Genomic DNA, 21,685 nt, shown 5'->3' with positions numbered 1-21,685 from the left:
TCCACACCAGATCCAAGTCACCTGGTTCCCAGTCTCTCCCGGGGCCTTCTGCTGGTCCTGGAGTCCAGTGATGGTGGGGCCCTTTCGGCTCTCTGCTGCTCCCTGCTGGAGCTGCTGGTCCAAGCAGTGAGCCGAGCTGAGTGAAACAACACTGCCCACTGTCCCTCCAGCTTCCCCCCAGGGCCTGATTTATGATAGGCCACCACCTTGAGGTGCCTTTCCTTCCCCTCCGGGCCCTCCCCTTGGCCTTCTACCTTTGTTCAACTTACACCTCTGATCCCAGCCCCAAGAAAAGACCACGGACACTGAAGCTGTTGCTCACTACGGTGGTTGTTTACTGGGTCAGGCTAGTTTCTTAGAGCCACGGCTTCTGAATCTCGAGGCGGGTCCTGTTTGAGCCTCAGAGGGAGGCAGTGCCCGGCACTGGCCACGGACACACAGCTGGCCGGAGGGGGTCAGGCAGCAAGTCATGGCAGCGGGATCCAGGTCCGGTGGTAGTGACATTTGCTGGTGCACCTTCTGCGCCACGCGGAAGCCGGTCCCATCCGGGTTGCAGCCCTCCAGTTGTCGCTGGCCAGTCACCACCAGGCATCCGCTGTTCACCTGAACCAACAGCTCCTCGGGGGTGAAGCCATGGGCATACAGTTTCATCTGGAAGCCATCCTCCGGGTGGACGTTGTCCCGCACAGCTGCCACATCCTCCGTGAGCCGCTGCACCGGTAGAGTGGCCACCTGGTTCTGTTCAATAAAGGCCACGCTGGGACATCGGGAGGCCGACTGGCTCCCGCTAGGGAGACTGCCACCGACCCGCTGCATCCGAGTGAGCAACTGCTGTTGGGCTCGAGGCTCAGAACTTAGCGGCCTGGCGGAGCTGGGGGGGCGGGGCCTCGTGGCCCCGCGATGTTACACTAGCGCTGCGCGCTGCGCTGAGCAGCTCTGAGCAGGGCGCTCCCTTGGCTTCCAGAGAGGTTCCGTTCCGCTGAGTTTGAGGTCAGCTCTGCTCCGGGAGTTGGTGATGGACAGGGAGGCCTGGCGTGCTGCGATTCATGGGGTCGTAAAGAGTAGGACACGACTGAGCGACTGAACTGAACTGAACTGCATGTCCTACCTCCACGGGTCAGGTTGGCAGCTGCTCTGTAGCCTCTTGCTGCTGCTTTTATCCCAGATCCTGCTCCTTTTTTGGTCAGGGCTCTGTCCTACCTCCATCACAGGGCCGGGCGGCCAGGTCTGTGACCCAACAAAAGAGGTTGGCAGCGCTTGAGCCCGACCCTGCAGCGGTCACTAGCATGGAGTGAAGATGAGATTGAGCCATGAGATTCTTGCTCTTCTGCGAATTAGGCCTTGGGGCAAGGAGGATTGCCCCCGAACAGAGCCATCAGTGTGACCACGGGGTCATTGGTTCTTGTAATATCCTACAGTTCTCTGACCACATATGAACCTGTACTAGGAGATGAACGCGTCTTTCTGGTTTCCTTCATTCATCCTACCCTTGGCCTATCGCGGCAGGCTCAGAGCTGGGCTCTGGGACCACAAAGATGAAGACGTGGGCCCTGACTGGGAGGTGCCCACGGTGTGGGTGTATAGCACGTCCCATGCTCCCTCATCCCCACCTCAGGAGCCTTTTTCCTGACCCTGGCCATTACTCTGACGCTCAGTGCTTTTAATAATAAACCTCTTTTTGTTGAAGTATAAGTTAACACAGAGAAAAGCGTACAAAGCACAACCATGTAACCACTTAACAGGTCAAGAAATAGAACTATTGTTATTTAATCACCACCCTAGTCGCAAAGAGTCGGACACGACTGAGCAACTGAACTGAACTGAACTAGCTACAATTCTGTGTCCAGAAACGTGCGGGATAGGGGCAGAGTGAGGGGAAGAGGGAGGTGGGCATGAAACCACTACACTTCTGGCCCCAGGCCTGGATTTCCACCTTTATGGCTTGAGAGGTGATTCCCCAAACAGAAGCCTGTTTTCTGGGGTGCTTCTCCTTGCCCTCAAAAGGCAGTAATCTTGACTACCTCGGAAGCCTTCTAAAAGGATTACAAGTGAGGAGGAGTCAATCTGGGGTGCTGGCTCGAGCCTCATTTGGCTGTCCGGGATCGAGGGACAGGACAGAAAAGTCTGGAACCTGGAGGCGACGAAACTAACCGTGAAAGACTACAACTCCCATCATACTCTGGGGCAGCGACGCCTGCGCATTGAATGCCGGTTGCCCATGCGGCCCTAGGGCTGGGAGCGCCGCGCTGCGCCGCGCTCCGCTTCGGGGGAGGCCATGGCGGAACCTTCCCAGGCCTCTACCCCGGCCCCTGCCGCGCAGCCCCGTCCGCTTCAGTCCCCAGCCCCTGCCCCAACTCCGACTCCTACCCTCAGCCCAGCTTCGGCCCCCACTCCGGCTCCCACTCCGGCACCAGCCCCTGCCCCAGCTACAGCCCCAGCCGGGAGCACAGGGACTGGGGGGCCCGGGGTAGGAAGTGGGGGTACCGGGAGCGGGGGTGATCCGGCTCGACCTGGCCTGAGCCAGCAGCAGCGCGCCAGCCAAAGGAAGGCGCAAGTCCGGGGGCTGCCGCGCGCCAAGAAGCTTGAGAAGCTAGGGGTCTTCTCGGCTTGCAAGGTGGGGGCGGGGCCTGGGGGTAATAGGGGGCGGGGCTTGGGGCATCCTAGGGCTTGGGTGGGAATCCGGGCAAAGCTGTGACAGGGGAGCGGCTACTCTTCCCCGGGTTACACGCTTATTGACTGATATTTCTGCTTCCAGGCCAATGAAACCTGCAAGTGTAATGGCTGGAAAAACCCCAAGCCCCCCACTGCACCCCGCATGGATCTGCAGCAGCCAGCGGCGAACCTGAGCGAGCTGTGCCGCAGCTGTGAGCACCCTTTGGGTAAGGCAGATAGTACCCGTGGAACTGGGGTTGGGGAGATGGAAGTGCTGGGTCCTGCTTGGACAGGACCACACAGTTTCATCTCTGAAAGACAGAAGATGCCTCCTAAGGAGGAATTGGGCCGGGAGTGTGTATGCCCCAAGGAAGCAGAAAGGAAACCTCCCACCAAAAGAGACAAGAGGCCCCCCAGGGCTGACATAGGAGCAGTCAATCTCATTGCCTGGTCACACTGGTCAGAGGGACTGAGGATGTGTCTTGGCTGGCAATAATGAGGAGGAGGAAGTCCTGTTGATTTTTTTCTGTCAGTTTTTCCCAACTACCACTTATTCTTACAGCTGACCACGTGTCCCACCTGGAGAACGTGTCGGAGGATGAGATTAACCGGCTGCTGGGGATGGTGGTGGACGTGGAGAATCTGTTCATGTCTGTTCATAAGGAGGAGGACACGGACACCAAGCAGGTCTATTTCTACCTCTTCAAGGTGAGCTTCCTTCAAATGAGAGTGTGAGTGGGCAAAAGGGAGGCTGGGAAGGTCTGCAGCTCTGTGCTCCACTGATCTCTACCCCTCCCTCTTCCTGCAGCTCCTGCGGAAATGCATCCTGCAGATGACCCGGCCTGTGGTGGAGGGGTCCCTGGGCAGCCCCCCATTTGAGAAGCCTAATATTGAGCAGGTGGGATGAGGAAGGTGGTAAGAGGATTGAGGGCATCTTGGAGGAGCGGGGAGCCTGTGTTATCTGCCACCCCCCACCTGCCCTGAGAACAGGGGAGAGATTAGGAGAAAGGAGATTGCTTTGTGCTAATCTCAGGGTGGGTATACTAGGTGGGAAGCGGTATAATCTCTCCTGCTCAAAGTGAGAGTGAAAGCCCGAGAGAGCCCCCTGCCCTCAGGAAGCACCTTACTTTTGGATAAGAAGGCCATGCTAGCTGCTCACACCTCCTCTCCTATTTTTTCCCTTCCCCTCCCCGCCCAGGGCGTGCTAAACTTTGTGCAGTACAAGTTTAGTCACCTGGCTCCCCGGGAGCGGCAGACGATGTTCGAGCTCTCAAAGATGTTCCTGCTCTGCCTTAACTACTGGAAGCTTGAGACACCTGCCCAATTTCGGCAGAGGTCTCAGGCCGAGGATGTGGCTACCTACAAGGTCAATTACACCAGGTAGGTCCAGCCAGGGATAGCAGGGGGGGAGGCTTGTAGGCTCAGCCTGAACTTGGTTTCTGCTCTCCCTTACCACCTCCTGCTCTTGCAGATGGCTCTGCTACTGCCACGTGCCCCAGAGCTGCGATAGCCTCCCCCGGTATGAGACCACTCACGTCTTCGGGCGCAGCCTTCTCCGCTCCATCTTCACGGTTACCCGGCGACAGCTGCTAGAGAAGTTCCGAGTAGAGAAGGACAAGCTGGTGCCCGAGAAGAGGACCCTCATCCTCACCCACTTCCCCAAGTAAGGCTCGTTCTGGCCCATCAGGACCTTGTACCACGCTCACATCCTCCCTCTTGTCCCCTTTTTCCAGGAAGGCTTCCTGGATTGGTCCCTCTTCTCCCTCCATGAACCTTCTGGGATCTGGACCTCTACCTGGGAGGCTTGCCCAAGGCCCAAGTGTAATTCACTAGCTCTTTGCCTGTCTGTATACTGGTGGGATGGCAGGTATATGGCCTGAGTGCTAGTGCTGCCCCTGCCCACCCACCTGGTAGACATGACTGCCTGTTTCCCGTGGGGCATGACACAGCTCAGAATCCGTCTCACCACAGCATTCCAAGAGTACAGAGCTTACACTTGAAGAGAAGCCAATTTCCACCCCTGTTCTAGTCCTTCTGTAAGATTTTTCTCTGTTTTGCCACACTGTCTTTTCATTTTAAACGTGGTTCATAGGTATCCACAGATTTCCAAGTGGTGCAGTGGTAAAGAATCCACCTGCCAGTGCAGGAGATATAAGAGCTGGGTTTCGATCCCTGGGTCAGGAAGATTCCCTGGAGGAGGGCATGGCAACCCACTCCAGTATTCCTGCCTGGAAAATTCCACGAACAGAGGAGCCTGGCAGGCTACAGTGTATGGGGTTGCACAGAGTCGGACTCGATGGAGCAACACACACACAACCCACATACACACCACACCACACACACATACCCACCCCACACATACCCACCCCACATACACACCATACCAGACACACACCCCATACACACCACACCACACACACATACCCAACCCACACACACACCCCCACCCCACACATACACCCCCCCACATACACACCACACCACACACACACAACCCACACCACACATACACACCCCACATACACACCACACCACACACACACACATACCCACCCCACACACACACCACACCACACCACACCCACCACACACCACACACACCACACCATACCACACCCACCACACACCACACACACCCCCACCCACACATACACCCCCCCACATACACACCACACCACACACACACAACCCACACCACACATACACACCCCACATACACACCACACCACACACACACACATACCCACCCCACACACACACCACACCACACCACACCCACCACACACCACACCACACCACACCCACCACACACCACACACACCCCCACCCACACATACACACCACACCACACACACACCCCCACACCACACCCACATACACACATACCCCACACATACACACCCCACATACACACCACACACACCCACACACACACCCACATACACACACACGCCCACACACACATCCCACACCGCACCACAGACACACACCCACCCCCCCACACACACACCCCACACATACCCCACATACACACCACACCCACACACACCACACCTACACACCCACCCCACACATAGACACCCCACATACACACCACACCACAGACACCCTATACACACACCACACCCACATAAACACACACCCCGCACACACACCACACCACACACACCCCACACATACACACCCCACACATACCCCACACCACACACACACACCACACCACACCCACACACCACACCACACACACATACACCACACACACACACTCTCTCTCTCTCCTGACTGATCCAGACCCTCCTATGCTCCTCCAGCCACCAGGTGGGAGCAAGAGGTAGCAGGAGAGGGTGGAGTCCCATTTCGATACTGAGGCCCAGGGTGACTGGGTGCCCTGCCTGGTGCACAGCACAGGATGGCATCATTTCAGGCCTTGTCCCCCTGCACTCCTCACCCTGGCATACTGGGCCTCTGATCTCTTCTGAATCATCCTGTCCTCCTATCTTCAGAGAGGGGCTCCCAGAGCACAGAGGCCATCTTTGTCTCCCAGGTCCCTGGGCGGCCTCCAGTCCCTGTGTCTGGCCCAGGCTGCTCCCTGTCGGAGGACAGAGTTGTGGGACAGATTGTACCCTTCCCCACAGATTCCTGTCCATGCTGGAGGAGGAGATCTATGGGGCAAACTCTCCGATCTGGGAGTCAGGCTTCACCATGCCGCCCTCAGAGGGAACACAACTGGTGCCCCGGCCAGGTACGTGCGCAGCAGGCTGTCTGCTTGGCCTTCCTGGCTGAGCTCAGCGCCTGTGGGGGAGGAGGGGCTGCGACTGGTAGCAGGGGGGAAGTGCAGGAGGGCTCGACAGGAGTGGGAGAGCCAAGCTATCTTTGCGGGACACACCCTACCTTTGAGTTCCATCCCGATTGTTTCCTCTTTCGCTCTCTCAGCTACAGTCAGCGCTGCAGTTGTTCCCAGTGCCCCCATCTTCAGCCCCACCATGGGTGGGAGCAGCAACAGCTCCTTGAGCCTGGATTCTGGAGGCGCTGAGCCCATGCCAGGTGGGTACTTGACCCCTGACCTCCACCCCTCGTTTCCCCCACCCAGCCCTGGCCCGGTCTCTCTTGCTGTGCCTGGGAGACCTTGCCAACCCCCTCAGCAGGCGAGAAGAGGAAGCTCCCAGAGAACCTGACCCTGGAGGATGCCAAGCGGCTCCGTGTGATGGGTGACATCCCCATGGAGCTGGTTAATGAGGTCATGCTCACCATCACCGACCCCGCCGCCATGCTAGGGCCCGAGGTGGGCAGCCCAGCCTCCCAACCCATTGGGCGGGGGCTCACCCCCGCAGACCCTGGCTCATCACTCCCTGCTCTGGTTCCCAGACGAGCCTGCTGTCGGCCAACGCCGCCCGGGATGAGACTGCTCGCCTGGAAGAGCGCCGAGGCATCATTGAGTTCCACGTCATTGGCAACTCGCTCACACCCAAGGCCAATCGGCGGGTGTTGCTGTGGCTGGTGGGGCTACAGAACGTCTTCTCCCACCAGCTGCCGCGAATGCCCAAGGAGTACATTGCCCGCCTCGTCTTCGACCCGTAGGTCCCTGGGAGAGCCCAGGCCACCCCCCACTGCTCCCTGGGCCTCTTCCTCCATCCCTGGGGAATTCTTGCTCCTTAGTTCCCAGCACTGTGTGCAGCTCAGGCCTCCGGGGTGGTGGGTTCCTGAGGAACATTCAGGGGACGGGTAAGGCCTGTGACCTGAGCTCTCTCCCCTCAGGAAGCACAAGACTCTGGCCTTGATCAAGGATGGGCGGGTCATTGGTGGGATTTGCTTCCGCATGTTTCCCACCCAGGGCTTCACGGAGATCGTCTTCTGTGCTGTCACCTCCAATGAGCAGGTCAAGGTGAGTCTGTGCTCGCCCCCAGTGTGGGTGGAGGTCAGGGAGCTCCTGGTCCCAGCTTCATCCCACCCCCTGCTTCCGAGTCTGGACCAGGTCAGAGCAGCACAGTAGTGACACAGCTGCCCCCAAGCCTTCTTTTAATGGCCCGACACTTCCTCACATCCCCACAAGGTGGCAGTTGTAATTTGATAACTGAATTAAGAAAACACCTGTCGACACAGGGTGCCCAAGAATCAGTAACACTTGTTTTCCGCTAGTTTTATGGAGATGCCACTGACATGTAGGACTGTGTAAGTTTAGGATGTACAGCCTGACGCTTCGACTTATATACATCATGAAACAACCACAGCGAACATCTATCATCTTATATAGGTACAAAATGAAAGGAGCAGAGAAAAAATGCTTTTTCCTTTGTGATGAGAACTCTGCAGATTTATAGTAACACTTTTAAAGGGATCTGTGTTTCCTTCATCACAAGAACATGTACATGCATCGGAGAGTTGATAATTTTTACAACAGTCCTGCTCTGGGTGGTCGTCCTGTCTTCTATCCTGTCACAACAGGCCGACTAGTAGGGTCCCCGGTTTGTCTTATCTATTTTTTAAAATGGTGTGGCTACTTTATTTTTTATTTTTATTTTTTGGCTGCACTGTGAGGCTTGCCAGGTCTTAGTTCCCCAACTAGAATCAAACCCACACCCTTGGCAGTGAAAGCAAGGTATCCTAACCACTGGACCACCAGAAGATTCCATGATTGTCCCATTTTCCATAACTCAGATCTGCGTGGTGCCTCCGGTCCTAATGTTTGTGGATGACAGGGTGTCTCTTTGGGGTTCAGATGTCATGATGAGGGGGGCCCTTGTGATCCCCTCTCCCCTTTCCTCCAGTTCTGAGGCCCAGGGACTGGGAACCGTGGCCTGTGGACCACAGCTTCCCGGTTGGGTTTAGATCCGGGCTCTCCCTGCCATGGCTGGTCACCTGACCTGGACATATTTCCTGACATAGCTGAGTTTCAGTTTTTTCTTCTGTAAGATGGAGGTAATGATAGCTGTTTCATGGGTTAACTTGAGGATTGCTCTGTAAAGAACCAAGCGTCGCACCTGGCCTGGAGTAAGCGCTTAGAAACCCAGCATCCTTCGCTTTTCTGCCTATAAGCTCCCCTTCCTCTGCTGGTCGCCTTTCCTGCCTGACTCGGATCCCCTGGCTGTCCCCACCTCCTTTCCAGTCGGCCGTCCTGTCCCCGCCCTCCTCTCCCCCCCCCTCCTGAGGCCGCTCTAGCTGTAGGCCCGCCTCCTCCCGCCTGATGAGCTCTGCCCCTCCCCTGCAGGGCTACGGCACTCACCTGATGAACCACCTGAAGGAGTATCACATCAAGCACAGCATCCTCTACTTCCTCACCTACGCCGACGAGTACGCCATCGGCTACTTCAAGAAGCAGGTGACTCTCACCTCTGTCTGCCCACTGACTGGGGCCCGGGGTCATTCTGTCTCGCCCCCGGTGCGGGTGGGCTTCATGTCCCCTGTTCCATCCAGCACCTGTAGGGAAGTCCTTCATGCCTGTCTTCCTCCCTCCTGCTGCTGCCCCAGGGAAGAGGCAGCTGGGAGAGCTGGGAAGTTCTCAGGGTGGGGCGCAGGGGGCGGGGGTGAATCCGGAAGGGCTGCCGGCCTGGAAATGTTCCAGGAACAGATTCAAGCTGGAAGAGCCTTGCTGATGGGTTGGTGGTAACTCTCCACTCCCTAGGGCTTCTCCAAGGACATCAAGGTGCCCAAGAGCCGCTACTTGGGCTACATCAAGGACTACGAGGGTGCGACACTGATGGAGTGTGAGCTGAACCCTCGAATCCCCTACACAGAGCTGTCCCACATCATCAAGAAGCAGAAGGAGGTGCGTATGCTCACGTGCGTGTCTCCATGGGGCTCTCGTGAACATGCGCTTGAGTGAACACGTGTGTGGGTATAGAGATGCGTATATACCTGCTGTGCACACATGAAGTGGGGCTGGCCAGGGTCTTGGTTCTTGCGCTGCCTCGAGGGGCAAGTGGGGGAGCCCTCCCTGCCCGCGGCCGGAGAGTCTGGTTGCTGGAGCTGGGTTGGCCTCTCAGACCCTTCCTTCGCTCAGATCATCAAGAAGCTGATTGAGCGCAAACAGGCCCAGATCCGAAAGGTCTATCCCGGGCTCAGCTGCTTCAAGGAGGGTGTGCGCCAGATCCCTGTGGAGAGCGTCCCTGGCATTCGTGAGCAAGGGTCTCGGCGCTGGAGGGGGTGTGCTGCTCGGGGTGTGGATAGGCATTCTTAAGGGTGTCCTCCCATCTTGCAGGAGAGACAGGCTGGAAGCCGCTGGGGAAGGAGAAAGGGTGAGTGTTGTGTGGAGGGAGTAGACAGTGTGGGGGCAAGGGCGGCAGAGGGCCCAGGAGCCTCAGACGCGGCCTCTCCCGCTCCAGGAAGGAGTTGAAGGACCCTGACCAGCTCTACACAACCCTCAAAAACCTGCTGGCCCAGATCAAGGTGGGGAGACCAGGCTCTCTTCTGGGGGTCCCTGTGCCAAAGGCTGTGGCTTTCTGACCAAGGGTGAGGGGGTGGCAGTCCCGAGTTGGGCAGGGGCACAGTGGATCTGGACCCAGCTTAACTGTCCTCTGCAGTCCCACCCCAGTGCCTGGCCTTTCATGGAGCCCGTGAAGAAGTCGGAGGCCCCAGACTACTACGAGGTCATCCGCTTCCCCATCGGTGAGGACCCTTCCTTCTAACCCCTTCCTCCCACGCCTGCCCCAGCTCCGGCCCTCCATGGCCGGGCAGCCTCTCAAAGGTATGCCCTTTCCTCTCTCGCTGCCCAGACCTGAAGACCATGACAGAGAGGCTGCGCAGCCGCTACTATGTGACCCGGAAGCTCTTCGTGGCCGACCTGCAGCGGGTCATTGCCAACTGCCGCGAGTACAACCCCCCGGACAGCGAGTACTGCCGGTGCGCCAGCGCCCTGGAGAAGTTCTTCTACTTCAAGCTCAAGGAGGGCGGGCTCATTGACAAGTAGTCCAGCCTTGGGCCTCGGCCTCAACGTGGAATGTCTCCTCCTCCAGTTCTGATCTCATCCCTGGGGTGCCCCTGTGCCCAGGTCCCCCTCTGTCTGAGACACTCCAGCCTGGGACCCTCCAGCCCCTGATCCTACAGCCCTTTCTGGGCCCTGAGGCATCCCCAAGGCTGCAGCTCTGTCCCACCTTTCATCATGTCTGAGCTTGGGAATGGGTCTCCCTGCTCTGGGAGCCTCTAAGCATGGCTAGTGGCCAGAGGATAAACGCTACCCCGCCCCGGCCCCCCCCCCCCACCCCGCCCCGGCCCTCTTCCTGATCTGATCCCCACTCTCCACACACACACTCACACACTCCCCACAAGCGATACAGCTTTGGAATCCTGGACCTTGCTCAGATCACTGGTTCCTCAAGGGCAGGATCCCCAATTTTAGCTTGAGTAGGGGGCATCAGAGCTTGGAAGCTCAAGCTGGACTGAAGGGGCCATGCCTCACCCGGCACTGCTCTGTTTGTCCCCTAGGGGTAGGGGGTATGGGGACCATTCATTTCCTGGCATTAATCCCTCCAAGGGAACAATAAAGTTTTGGTTTTTGTTTTGTCTTGTGTGGTGGTTTCCTCAGTAAAATCCCCTGCTGACCCTGTTCCACCAATATCCCCTGCAAGCTGGGGCTGCCCTTCCCAGCAAGCCTCTGGCCCCTCCCGTTCCTGTCCCCCCGCGCCCCGCCCCCGCCTTCTCCCTGCTGGCTGCTCCTGGGGGAGGGGCTGAGCAGGACCCAGGCTGCTGTCCCATTCGGTCAGCAGCATTTCTCTTCCCCTCACTGCCCACCCTCACCCTGCACCACCCCCCGGGCCCCGGCCCCCAGAAGCACAGGATTTGTTTTTCTGAAGGGCCTGGAAGGGAGATTCCTAGATTGATCTCTGCTGGGCTGGCTCCTCCCCTCAGTTTCAGTTTCGATTTCCTTCTCTGCAGAGCCCAGCAGCATTTGGGCTGAGCCGGCAAGGCTGCAGGCGAGACAGACCCTGTCAGCATATCTGGGGCTGGCGTGGTCTGCTCCCACCCAGCTCAGGTTCCCGGTAGGTCCCAATGTTGCCCTGCCCCTTCTCCCTCGAGCGGGGGAGATGTTCCCACCCACCACCGCCCCACGCCCTGCACAAGGAGCTCCCCCAACCAGATGGAGCTGGCCAGGAAGGGGGAGTGGCTCTGACAGGGGCTGGGCCTGGGAGGGAGCCAGGAGGGTCTTTGGGTCTGAGCTCCCTGCCATTTCCAGGATGGAGCTGCGACCCTACCAGTGGGAGGTGATCATGCCCGCCCTGGAGGGGAAGAATATCATCATATGGCTGCCCACAGGCTCTGGGAAGACCAGGGCAGCTGCTTATGTGGCCAAGAGGCATTTAGAGACCGTGGACGGAGCCAAGGTGGTTGTATTGGTCAACAGGGTGAGTGTCCTGCCCTCCCCACACTGTGGCTTCTCAATTCCTCAGGTAACCTCTCAGGAGCCTCCAGAACTCCAAAGTGGCTGTGACCATCTCTAAGTTTCCCTGTCTCTTCACCCATTCCAGAAGCCAGCTATGTGCTGAGGGGTTCACCTGGCTCCACCCCCATCCCACAGACCCTCATCTAGCTTCCTCTCCCGTCTCATTCTCCACCTCCAGGTGCACCTGGTGACCCAGCATTATGAGGAGTTCAGCCGCATGCTGGACAGACGCTGGACCATCACAACCCTGAGCGGGGACATGGGGCCACGAGCTGGCTTTGGCCACATGGCCCGGAGGCACGACCTGCTCATCTGCACAGCTGAGCTGCTGCAGAAGGCACTGGCCAGCCCAGAAGAGGAGGAGCATGTGGAACTCAATGGTGAGGGTTGTGGGCAGGGGGAGAGGGTACGCCCGAGGCACCCTGCCTGGGGGACCCCAAGGCTCCTATTGTAGTAAAGGAACACTTTATAGAATGAGGAATTACCCATTCACCAAACCCCAGCATACACCCCAGTAGAAACAGATCTGGCTAGAGTGCAGGATTTGGGGCAGGTCCCTTGCCCCAGCTGAGCCTTAGTTTACTAATCTGCAAGATGGAGGTAAATTGTCCCTGCCTGGCCCGTTCTCTGGGGCCCAGGTGCAGGCTGTGAAGGGAGGGAGGGATTCTCAGATGAGCTGTAAGGACTGCGTGAAACAAAGCTTATGGGAAGAAGGGCTGTGCAAACTCAGGTCATAACCTTCCCTTGTGCGCCCCCAGCCTTCTCCCTGCTGGTGGTGGATGAGTGTCACCACACGCACAAAGACACCGTCTACAACATCATCCTGAGCCGATACCTGGAGCTGAAACTCCAGAGGACCCGGCCACTGCCACAGGTGCTGGGTCTCACCGCCTCCCCAGGCACTGGCGGTGCCTCCACGCTCAAGGGGGCCATTGACCACGTCCTGCAGGTCAGCTTGGCCCCTGTGACCCACCCACCCTGCCCTATACCATGCCCATCAGCTCTCCCCAGGCTGCCCCTGGAGGGGAGGGTTGGGGTCCCTTCCCCACCTAAGCGCTAGCCTCGCGCTTAGAATAATCTCCCAAGTCCACTCTAGCTTATAAAGTCCCACATGATCGAGCCCCTGCCTACCTCCCACCTTCATTTCCTGCACTTTCTCCTCCCTACCACCCCCCGCCCAAATCCCACTTCTCTGACCTTCTCTCTGAATGTCTCTGAGCATGTCAGGCTTGTCCTCATCTCAGGACCTTCTTCTGCCCTGAGTGTCTTTATCCTGCATTTCACCTGTCAGTTCTTTCTCATCATTCAGGGAACAGCTTAAATGTCACCTCTTCAGAGTTTTCCCTGATCATCACTGCACTGTTCCATACCAATTTTATTTTTTTCAGAGCTAGTTAACACTACTTGAAATACTCTCATTCTGTTACTCTTTACTCGTTTATCATTTGTCTCCCCATTTCCAATGTAAGATGCTTTATATCCCCAGGAACTAGAACAGTACTGGGCATACAGCAGGGGCAATAGCTATTTGATTTTGTTGTTGTTTGTTTTTAAATTTTACTTATTTATTTTTGGCTGCATTGGGTCTTCCTTGCTGCTGTGCACAGGCTTCCTCCTGATGCAGAGAGTAGGGGCAACCCTTAGTGTGGTATTCTGACTTCTCATTGCATTGGCTTCTCTTTTTGCGGGGCACAGGCTCTAGGTTCGTGGGTTCAGGAGTTGTGGCTCGTGGGCTCTAGAGCGCAGGCTCAGTAGTTGTGGTGCAAGGGTTCAGCTGCCCTGAGACATGTGGAATCTTCCTGGACCAGGGATGGAACCCAAGTACATTGCATTGGCTGCTGCTGCTGCTAAGTCGCTTCAGTCGTGTCCAACTCTGTGCAACCCCAGAGACGGCAGCCCACCAGGCTCCCCCGTCCCTGGGATTCTCCAGGCAAGAACACTGGACTGGGTTGCCATTTCCTTCTCCAATGCATGAAAGTGAAAAGTGAAAGGGAAGTCGCTCAGTCGTATCCAACTCTTAGCGACCCCATGGACTGCAGCCCACCAGGCTCCTCCGTCCATGGGATTTTCCAGGCAAGAGTACTGGAGTGGGGTGTTGCATTGGCTAGTGGGTTCTTAATCACTAGACCACCATAACAGTCCACAAGATGTTGGTTGAACACATGAATCCCCATTCCTGATGGCCCTGCTTCAGCCCACCCTGCCCCAAAGCTCTGCCCATTGTCCCCACACCTCCCCCCACCCCCATTCCAATGAACCCCTCTCTGTTGCCCCAGCTCTGTGCCAACCTGGACACATGGCGCATCATGTCACCCCAGGACCATAGCCCCCAGCTGCAGGAGCACAGCCACCAGCCCTGCAAACAGTATGACCTCTGCCACAGGCACACCCAGGTACGTAGAGGGAAGGCTGGGGCCAGGGGTGGGGTCTGGTGTCAACTTAGGGCACCTGGGATTGAGCTCTGACTCCACCCTCACCAGCTGTGTGGTTCCAGGTTATTTGCTTTTGTCTCAACCTCCATTTCTCCTTTCCATGAAATGGGGCAGACACAGCCCATGCCCTCAGCCTGCTGTTTGTTTAGACTCAGATGCCACCGTGGGGGAATCTCTCAAAACCCTGGGCACGGTTTGCAAACTGTAAAGCTGGGCACTTTGTCCTGAGGCTGTTCCAAGCTCGCTCATGCGGTGCAGACACTGTCTGGTGTCTGCTCTGATGGGGCTGGACAGGACTAGACAGACATCACTGTGCTCAAGCCAGAGGTCAGGGGTGCAGACAGAGCAGGAGCGGGGTGCAGGACTCCGGCTCCTACCTCCAACCAGGACTCCTCCACCCAGCTGGCCTCCCTCTGGGGCTGGCTCCTCTCCAGCTCCGATATGCTGCCAGTAGCAACGCAGCTTCACCCAGAGATCAGCTTCCCCACTAGGTGCCCATTCCCTCTATGTGTTTGGAAATCCCCTCACACCCTCACTCTTCTCGCCCAGGACCCGTTTGGGGACATGCTGAAGAAGCTCATGGACCAAATCCACGACCACCTAGAGATGCCCAAGTTGACACGGGACTTCGGGACGCAGACCTATGAGCAGCAAGTGGTGGAACTGAGCCAGGATGGTGAGGGGGGCGCCCTAGGGGAGGGTTGGGAGGTGGGGGCGATCCGGGGTGGGGCCAGCCTGGGCGGAGCCTTCGGGGGGCGGAGCCTAGGCGGACGTTGACCCCTGGAGGGGCGTGGCCACTCAGATCCTACGAACCCAACCCTCCCGCAGCGGCTGAGGCGGGGCTCCTGGAGCAGCGGGTGTACGCGCTTCATCTGCGTCGGTACAACGACGCGCTGCTGATCCACGACACGGTCCGCGCGGTGGATGCCCTCGACACGCTGCGGGATTTCTACAACAGGGAGCGCGCCACTAAGACCGGGGTCCTACATGCTGAGCGCTGGCTGCTGGCGCTGTTTGATGGTGAGGCTCGCAGCTGAACTAGAGGTCAGGGCACAGGCCCCACCACGGGTGGGAGAAGTGCTAATGAGGGTACTGGGGCCCTAATTTTCTAACCCAAAGTCAAAGTCGAGGATATGACAAAAGATAGTATGCCCTCGTTTGTGAAGGTTTGAGTGGGTGTAACAACTAATTCATGTTTATGACAAAGATTTTTTTAAAAAACCATTTAATTGGGAACGATCCTTTAAAGTTTGGGATGTGTGGTACCTTTAAACTGGGAAAGTGAGGTGGTCAGAGGGCGAAATGTAAGGCTAGAGGAGGCCTCAGCACAGGCTGGAAGGCAAGGATCCTTCTGAAAAGACCTGAGGTTGAGTCAACCCCAGGGAGCAAAGATTAGCATGAAAAGATCCAGGGGTTACTGAGTGTGGTTGCTCCGTCGTGCCGTGTCCAACGCTTTGTGACCCCATGGACTATAGCCCGCCAGGCTCCTTTGTCCATGGGATTCTCCAGGCAAGAATACTGGAGTGGGTTGCCATTCCCTTCTTCAGGGGATCTTCCTGACCCACGGATCAATCCTGGGTCGCCTGCATTGCAGGCAGATTCTTTACTGTCTGAGCCATCAGGGAAGCTACCAGGGCAGGCAGAGGGTATCCTTAAATGTGCTTTTGGTGCTGTTCAGGGGAATTAGGCAGGAGCACGTATCCTCAGGCACCCCTCCTCCCGACCCCATACTCCTGTAATGTTATCCCTATGAATCCCCCACCCTAGCCATGCCTTGCCCACCTCCAGGCCTCTGTTTTGGGCTTTTCTGGCAGATCACAAGAATGAGCTGGCCCGCCTGGCAACTAGCGGCCCAGAGAACCCGAAACTGGAGGTGCTGGAAGCGATCCTGCAGAAGCAGTTCAGGAGCCCTGACAGCCCCCGGGGCATCATCTTCACCCGAACCCGCCAGAGCGCTCACTCCCTCCTGCTGTGGCTCCAGCAGCAGCCAGGCCTGCAGACAGTGGGCATTCGGCCACAGGTGTTGATTGGGGCTGGGAACAACAGCCAGAAGACTCAGATGATCCAGATGACACAGGTGTGGGCTCTGGTGGGAGGAGCTGGGGGCGGGGGAGTTCCCTAGAGGAGAAAAGGGGACAGAGTCTTCACCGAGCAATGGGTGACTGATTATGTCTGGGGGGAGGCCAGAGAGCTGGGGCAGAGATAGAGACCCTGAGTTCCCTAATGCTGAAGGTTCCCCTAGTCTGGAGGTCTCTGGGGGAAGAGATGCAGAGGCTTGGGGAATCTATGGGGACAGGCAAGTGATGCCCTCAGAACAGAGAGTCAGGGGCCTGGGATCCCTTGCGTGAAGAGAATAGGTCCTGAGAGCTCCTAGAGTAGAGGGGCAGGGACCTTTGGGGACTCCTAAGGGAGATGGTCCATCCTAAAGGAAATCAGTCCTGAATATTCATTGAAAGGACTGATGCTGAAGCTGAAACTCCAATACTGTGGCCACCTGATGTGAAGAACTGACTCATTTGCAGAGACCCTGATGCTGGGAAAGACTGAAGGTGGGAGAAGGTGGGAGACAACAGAGGATGAGATGGTTGGATGGCGTCACCGACTCAATGGACATGAGTTTGAGCAAGCTCTGGGAGTTGGTGATGGACAGGGAGGCCTGGCGTGCTGCAGTCCATGGGGTCGCAAAGAGTTGGACACGACTGAGTGACTTAACTGAAGGGAGACAGAGTTTACATGGTTACCTGGGAAGATGAGCAAGATCCTGGGGGGTACTTGAAGATCGAAGTGGGAATTCAGAGTTCCTCAGGAAAGGGACCAAGGTTGTGAGTAAAAGGGCCAAACCAGGAGAGGCTGAGCTAGCAGGATGGTTGGACTGAACCTACATCATTTACCATCTTCTTTCTCTTCCCCCACCCCCTAATCCCAGCGGGACCAGCAAGAAGTAATCCAGAAGTTCCGGACTGGTACCCTGAACCTCCTGGTGGCCACAAGTGTGGCAGAGGAGGGGCTGGACATCCCCCAGTGCAATGTGGTGGTGCGCTATGGGCTCCTGACCAATGAGATCTCCATGGTCCAGGTGCTCAAAGCAGCCCTTCCCCAACCAGCCCTCAAAGGGTGCTGTGTGTGGGACCCCAGCCCCACTTAGGTCCCTCTGTTTTCTCTTTCCCCAGGCAAGGGGCCGGGCCCGGGCCAGCCAAAGCGTATACTCGTTTGTGGCAGCCCAAGGCAGTCGGGAGCTACAGCGGGAGCTAACGAATGAGACACTGGAGGCGCTGATGGAACAGGCAGTGGCTGCTGTGCGGGCGATGGACCAGGCCGAGTACCAGGCCAAGGTTTGTGGGCAGCCTGAGGGGAAGGCAGCTGAGGACACTCTGCCTGGAAGGTCTCTGACCGCTCACACATACACTCCCTGGGTCCCCCTTCCTCTGGGGGCTAACCTGGCCCACTTGGGAAAGGTAGAGGCTGGAGGCTGGGGGTAGGGCTACCAGGGAAGGCAGTGGCTGTTCTCCAGAATGCCTTGGGAGCAGGGCTTATCCAGGGCTTTGAATTTACCCTTATCACCAAATACTCTGTCTATCTGGGAGAGCCGCCTTACTGCCCTTCTGGAACCAGTGTAGTGGAGCATGGGAGTGTAGTTGCCCAGTTGTGTCCGATTCTTGTGACCCCCATCGACTGTAGTCCGCCAGACTTCTCTGTGCGTGATGTTCTCCAGGCAAGAACACTGGAGTGGGTAGCCTTTCCCTTCTCCAGGGGATCTTCCTGACCCAGGGATTGAACCCAGGTCTCCTGCATTGCAGGCAGATTCTTTATCGTCTGAGTCACCGTGGGGACTCCCTTCTGGAACCAGAAAGGGGGAAACAAATAGACACATCCACAAAATAAGCCCAGAACCAGGACTGAAATGAGTTCCCCTGAGGTAGGATCACTAATATCCAGGCTTGTTCAGGATGGTCCCTGCTTCTGTTGTCCTTGCATAATTATTCATGATGCCCCATGTTAGATTCCCTGGTGGCTCAGCTGCTAAAGAATCCGCCTGCAATGCAGGAGACCCTGGTTCAATTCCTGGGTTGGGAAGATCCCCTGGAGGAGGGCATGGCAACCCACTCCAGTATTCTTGCCTGGAGAATGCCCATGGACAGGGGAGCCTGGTGGGCTACAGTCCATGAGGTCACAAAGAGTTGGACACAACTGAGCAATTAAGCACATGTTAGATTAAGTGAAGCCACTTTGCACAAAATCCTCCAAAGTAGGGGTAAATATTCAGCAAGAAAGCTTGCTTCCCTCCCATAGTTGTCCCCACCCCCCTATTTTTTGCCACAGAGCTGCTTCTAACAGCTCCAGGAATGGTTGAAGAAGTCCCTTCTGGCTGCTAATGATCTGAGGTCTTTGGGAACCCTTTGCCCCCTGAAAGCATTCCTGGGGTCAGGTCTCTCCGGTCTCAGCCATGCCCAGTGTCCACTCCCATCTCAGATCCGGGATCTGCAGCGGGCAGCGTTGGTCAAGCGGGCCGTCCAGGCAGCCCAGCGAGAGAGTCGGCAGCGCAAGTTCCTGGCGGAGCAGGTGCAGCTCCTCTGCATCAACTGCATGGTGTCCGTGGGCTATGGGAGTGACCTACGGAAGGTGGAGGGTACCCACCACGTCAATGTGAACTCCAACTTCTCGTGAGAACTGTGGAAGGGGATGTTGGGATGGGAAGAGGGGAGAGAGGAAGGGGCATAATGGGGGATGAAGAATCCCTTGCATCCAGACAGTGCTTTGAGAGTTTGGGAGGTTAAAGAGCATTTTAACAACTACCAAGTGTCCATTTTCACAATAGTCTGATTAGACAGGTCTTATCATTATCCCATTTTACAGGTGAGGAAACAGAGGCCCAGAGAAGCTAAGTGACTTGCCCGAGTCCCCACAGCCACTGTGTGGTTGAGCCAGAGTTGGAATTCAGGAAGCCAAATGCTGAGAGGCCACAAACTGGCCCCTTGGTCCTACCTACTTTGAAGACCTGAAGAGGGCTAATTGTCCCCAAGCCATCCCCTTGTCTTCTACCATAGAGGGTGACCTTCCCCTATCCTCCATCCATTCATTATTTATTAGGCACCTGCTGTGTGCCAGGCCACGGATCTTCACAGTTTCTTGAGGTAGCATTTCCACTATATCTTGTCTTGAAAAAGGCACTAGATTAGAGTGTGTGTGGAGGTTAGGGTGATGCAGTGGGAGTAATTGTGATTGACATGAATGGAAGAGGTGGTGAAGGAAGAGATTCTGGAGGAACACAGACTGGCCTGTGGAGGACCTTGAAGGTCAGACCTGAAAGTTTGGCTTTTGTCCTGTAGGCCGTGAGGAGTCTGGGAGGGATTTTTGAGCAAGGGCATGTCAGGGTCAGATGTACATTTTTAGAGGATCACTCTGGAGGTCGGACACGACTGAAGCGACTTAACAGCAGCAGCAGCAGCAGCTGGAGGTTGGTGGCAGGATGACATGGGGTTGAGAAGAATGGGATAGAAGGATAAGGCAGGGAGAGCTGTTGGGAGACTGTTAAAATCATCTAGGTGCTGAGGCCTGAACTTGGGCAGAAGAGGATGCCGGGAAGGCAGCGTAGGCAGAGCATAAGGAAGATGGGGTTTCCCGGCCCTGGGACGTCTCTGTGCCTCTTGACAGGCAGAAAGGCCCAAGGCCCAGGCGGAGGCTTCGCAGGCAGGAGAGCATGAGACCTGGGGTTGGGGTGGGAAGTGGGGTTTGTGAGGGCTGTGGCCACCCCCATCCCTTTCCAGGATCTACTACAACGTCTCAAAGCAGCCTGTGGACATCAGCAGAAGCTTCAAGGACTGGAGGCCCGGGGGTGCCATTAGCTGCCGGAACTGTGGGGAGGTAAGTGCTGGGGCTGTGGCCCTTCACTCTAGCCTTGAGAAGTCCTCAGTCTGAGAGAGGGGGCCCACCACCCTGCCCCAGGACCTCCCAATCTGGGGGGCTCCCCCACTATGGTAGGGAGACCACAGTGTGATAATAGGGAGATAGTTCTCAGGCTGAGGTGGGAGACACAGGCCCAGCATGCATGGACCCCAACTGGAGAAAAAAAGCTGTCTGAGGACAGAGACTCAGACCTGGCCATCTCTCTCCTCTCCCCCCAGGCCTGGGGTCTGCAGATAATCTACAAGTCAGTGAAGCTGCCGGTGCTCAAAGTTGGCAGTATGCTGCTGGAGACACCACAAGGGCGAGTCCGGGCCAAGAAGTGGTCCCGTGTGCCCTTCACCGTGCCTGACTTTGACTATGTGCAATACGCCGAGGGCCTGGCGGGCCTCTCTCTGGACTGACTGCCTTGTCCTGCAATGCCCAGCACAGCCTGCAGGGGGCAGAAGAATCCACAACAGCCACCATCTCCTGGGCAAAGCCTGGGTCCAGCCCCTCCCACCAGAGTCACCAGTTCCTGAGTCCTGGCTGACCAACCAGCCACAGAGGAACCCTGGGCTCCCAGGTTGGCTCGACTCCTACACTGAGGAAGCAGCCGGAGAGCCACAGCTCATCCCAGATCCCCTCACATGTACATAGACACCTTCATATACACTGGCTGGAACTGGGGTGGGGGTTTGGGGTGGACCTGAGACAGGAGAATGGCCATCCTGACTAGGCATCGTCACGGCTTCCCTTCGACATTCCTTCCCTGCCAAGGCCACTTCTACGTTTTGTGATTCTCCATAAATTAAAGAAGTGGAAAACGGGTGTAGAAAATGTGTGATATTTGAAAAACAGATGTGTGAGGTATAATTGATATTGCTGTACATATTTATAGTGTATGATTTGATAAGTTTAACATATGTACGCTCTTCCACAATCAAGATAACATCGCCGTCACCCTCAAAACTTCCTTGTTCCCGTTGGATCTTCTCTTCCCCTTCCTCGTCCGCTGATCTGCTTTGTGCTATATTTCTAATGTCAAAAGCTTTTTTTTTTTTAACACCCCTCTTTATGGCTCTCATTCATGTAACCTTTATTTGGACAAAGCATCAAAAGTCTAAATTTGAGAGCCATCAAGAATGTGAGGCTTTCTCACTCTCACCTCTTCCACCCCATAATAGGCTCAAACCCCAGTGACCCCTCTCTATCCTCTCCTGACCCCTTGGTCATCTCCCTGGGCTGGGGACAGGCTGAGATCCAGGATTTTGAGGGGTAGGGCTCAGGCAGGCATGGGGTGGGTGGGAGAAGTTGTAAAGGCCTAAATTTTCTGTTCTCATTTTAA

At 56.5% G+C, this 21,685-nt stretch overlaps 3 protein-coding genes across 6 annotated transcripts; 2 read left to right on the top strand and 1 right to left on the bottom strand.

The window, feature by feature from the left end:
• Positions 1-312: 312 nt before the first annotated feature.
• Positions 313-1,770, bottom strand: HSPB9 (heat shock protein family B (small) member 9). The gene has a single exon (XM_069541609.1). It carries the CDS (start codon positions 814-816, stop codon positions 343-345), a length of 474 nt encoding a protein of 157 aa, XP_069397710.1. The 5' UTR covers positions 817-1,770; the 3' UTR covers positions 313-342.
• Positions 1,771-2,104: 334 nt separating this feature from the next.
• KAT2A (lysine acetyltransferase 2A) lies at positions 2,105-11,146 on the top strand. Of its 2 annotated transcripts, none has more exons than XM_069603763.1 (18): positions 2,105-2,614; positions 2,756-2,879; positions 3,215-3,360; positions 3,461-3,550; positions 3,851-4,032; positions 4,124-4,315; positions 6,288-6,394; positions 6,586-6,696; positions 6,798-6,934; positions 7,018-7,226; positions 7,408-7,534; positions 8,858-8,968; positions 9,272-9,415; positions 9,650-9,764; positions 9,848-9,884; positions 9,972-10,035; positions 10,170-10,254; positions 10,362-11,146. In XM_069603763.1, exons 1-18 carry the CDS (start codon positions 2,276-2,278, stop codon positions 10,553-10,555), a joined length of 2,514 nt encoding a protein of 837 aa, XP_069459864.1. In that variant the 5' UTR covers positions 2,105-2,275; the 3' UTR covers positions 10,556-11,146. The 2 variants fall into 2 exon arrangements, with proteins under 2 accessions (XP_069459864.1, XP_069459863.1); XM_069603762.1 differs by having other exon boundaries at positions 2,207-2,614; positions 6,795-6,934.
• Positions 11,147-11,302: 156 nt separating this feature from the next.
• On the top strand, positions 11,303-21,177 carry DHX58 (DExH-box helicase 58). 3 transcript variants are annotated; one of them, XM_069603801.1, is made up of 14 exons: positions 11,303-11,343; positions 11,521-11,624; positions 11,819-11,987; positions 12,204-12,405; positions 12,784-12,974; positions 14,302-14,418; positions 15,007-15,133; positions 15,286-15,477; positions 16,272-16,534; positions 17,384-17,533; positions 17,628-17,789; positions 18,928-19,118; positions 20,223-20,319; positions 20,580-21,177. In XM_069603801.1, the coding sequence occupies exons 3-14, from the start codon at positions 11,820-11,822 to the stop codon at positions 20,760-20,762; spliced, it is 2,043 nt and encodes a 680-aa protein (XP_069459902.1). In that variant the 5' UTR covers positions 11,303-11,343; positions 11,521-11,624; position 11,819; the 3' UTR covers positions 20,763-21,177. The 3 variants fall into 3 exon arrangements, with proteins under 3 accessions (XP_069459902.1, XP_069459904.1, XP_069459903.1); XM_069603803.1 differs by lacking the exon at positions 11,303-11,343 and having other exon boundaries at positions 11,497-11,624; XM_069603802.1 differs by lacking the exon at positions 11,303-11,343 and having other exon boundaries at positions 11,498-11,624; positions 18,928-19,017.
• The last annotated feature ends 508 nt before the right edge of the window (positions 21,178-21,685 follow it).

The sequence above is a fragment of the Ovis canadensis genome, chromosome 11 (genome assembly GCF_042477335.2).
Source record: "Ovis canadensis isolate MfBH-ARS-UI-01 breed Bighorn chromosome 11, ARS-UI_OviCan_v2, whole genome shotgun sequence".
Taxonomy (NCBI): domain Eukaryota; kingdom Metazoa; phylum Chordata; class Mammalia; order Artiodactyla; family Bovidae; genus Ovis; species Ovis canadensis.
The sequence above is the reverse complement of the archived record's forward strand: the minus strand, read 5'-3'. Positions and strand labels throughout refer to the sequence as shown.

Excerpts from the sequence above, each read along its gene's own strand:
- HSPB9 (XM_069541609.1), bottom strand. The coding sequence starts at position 816 with ATGCAGCGGGTCGGTGGCAGTCTCCCTAGCGGGAGCCAGTCGGCCTCC.
- KAT2A (XM_069603762.1), top strand. The coding sequence starts at position 2,276 with ATGGCGGAACCTTCCCAGGCCTCTACCCCGGCCCCTGCCGCGCAGCCC. Across the intron at positions 6,395-6,585 it reads ACAACTGGTGCCCCGGCCAG|CTACAGTCAGCGCTGCAGTT; the intron begins GTACGTGCGCAG and ends TCGCTCTCTCAG. Across the intron at positions 9,416-9,649 it reads TCATCAAGAAGCAGAAGGAG|ATCATCAAGAAGCTGATTGA; the intron begins GTGCGTATGCTC and ends TCCTTCGCTCAG.
- DHX58 (XM_069603801.1), top strand. The coding sequence starts at position 11,820 with ATGGAGCTGCGACCCTACCAGTGGGAGGTGATCATGCCCGCCCTGGAG. Across the intron at positions 15,134-15,285 it reads GGTGGAACTGAGCCAGGATG|CGGCTGAGGCGGGGCTCCTG; the intron begins GTGAGGGGGGCG and ends ACCCTCCCGCAG. Across the intron at positions 17,790-18,927 it reads AGGCCGAGTACCAGGCCAAG|ATCCGGGATCTGCAGCGGGC; the intron begins GTTTGTGGGCAG and ends CTCCCATCTCAG.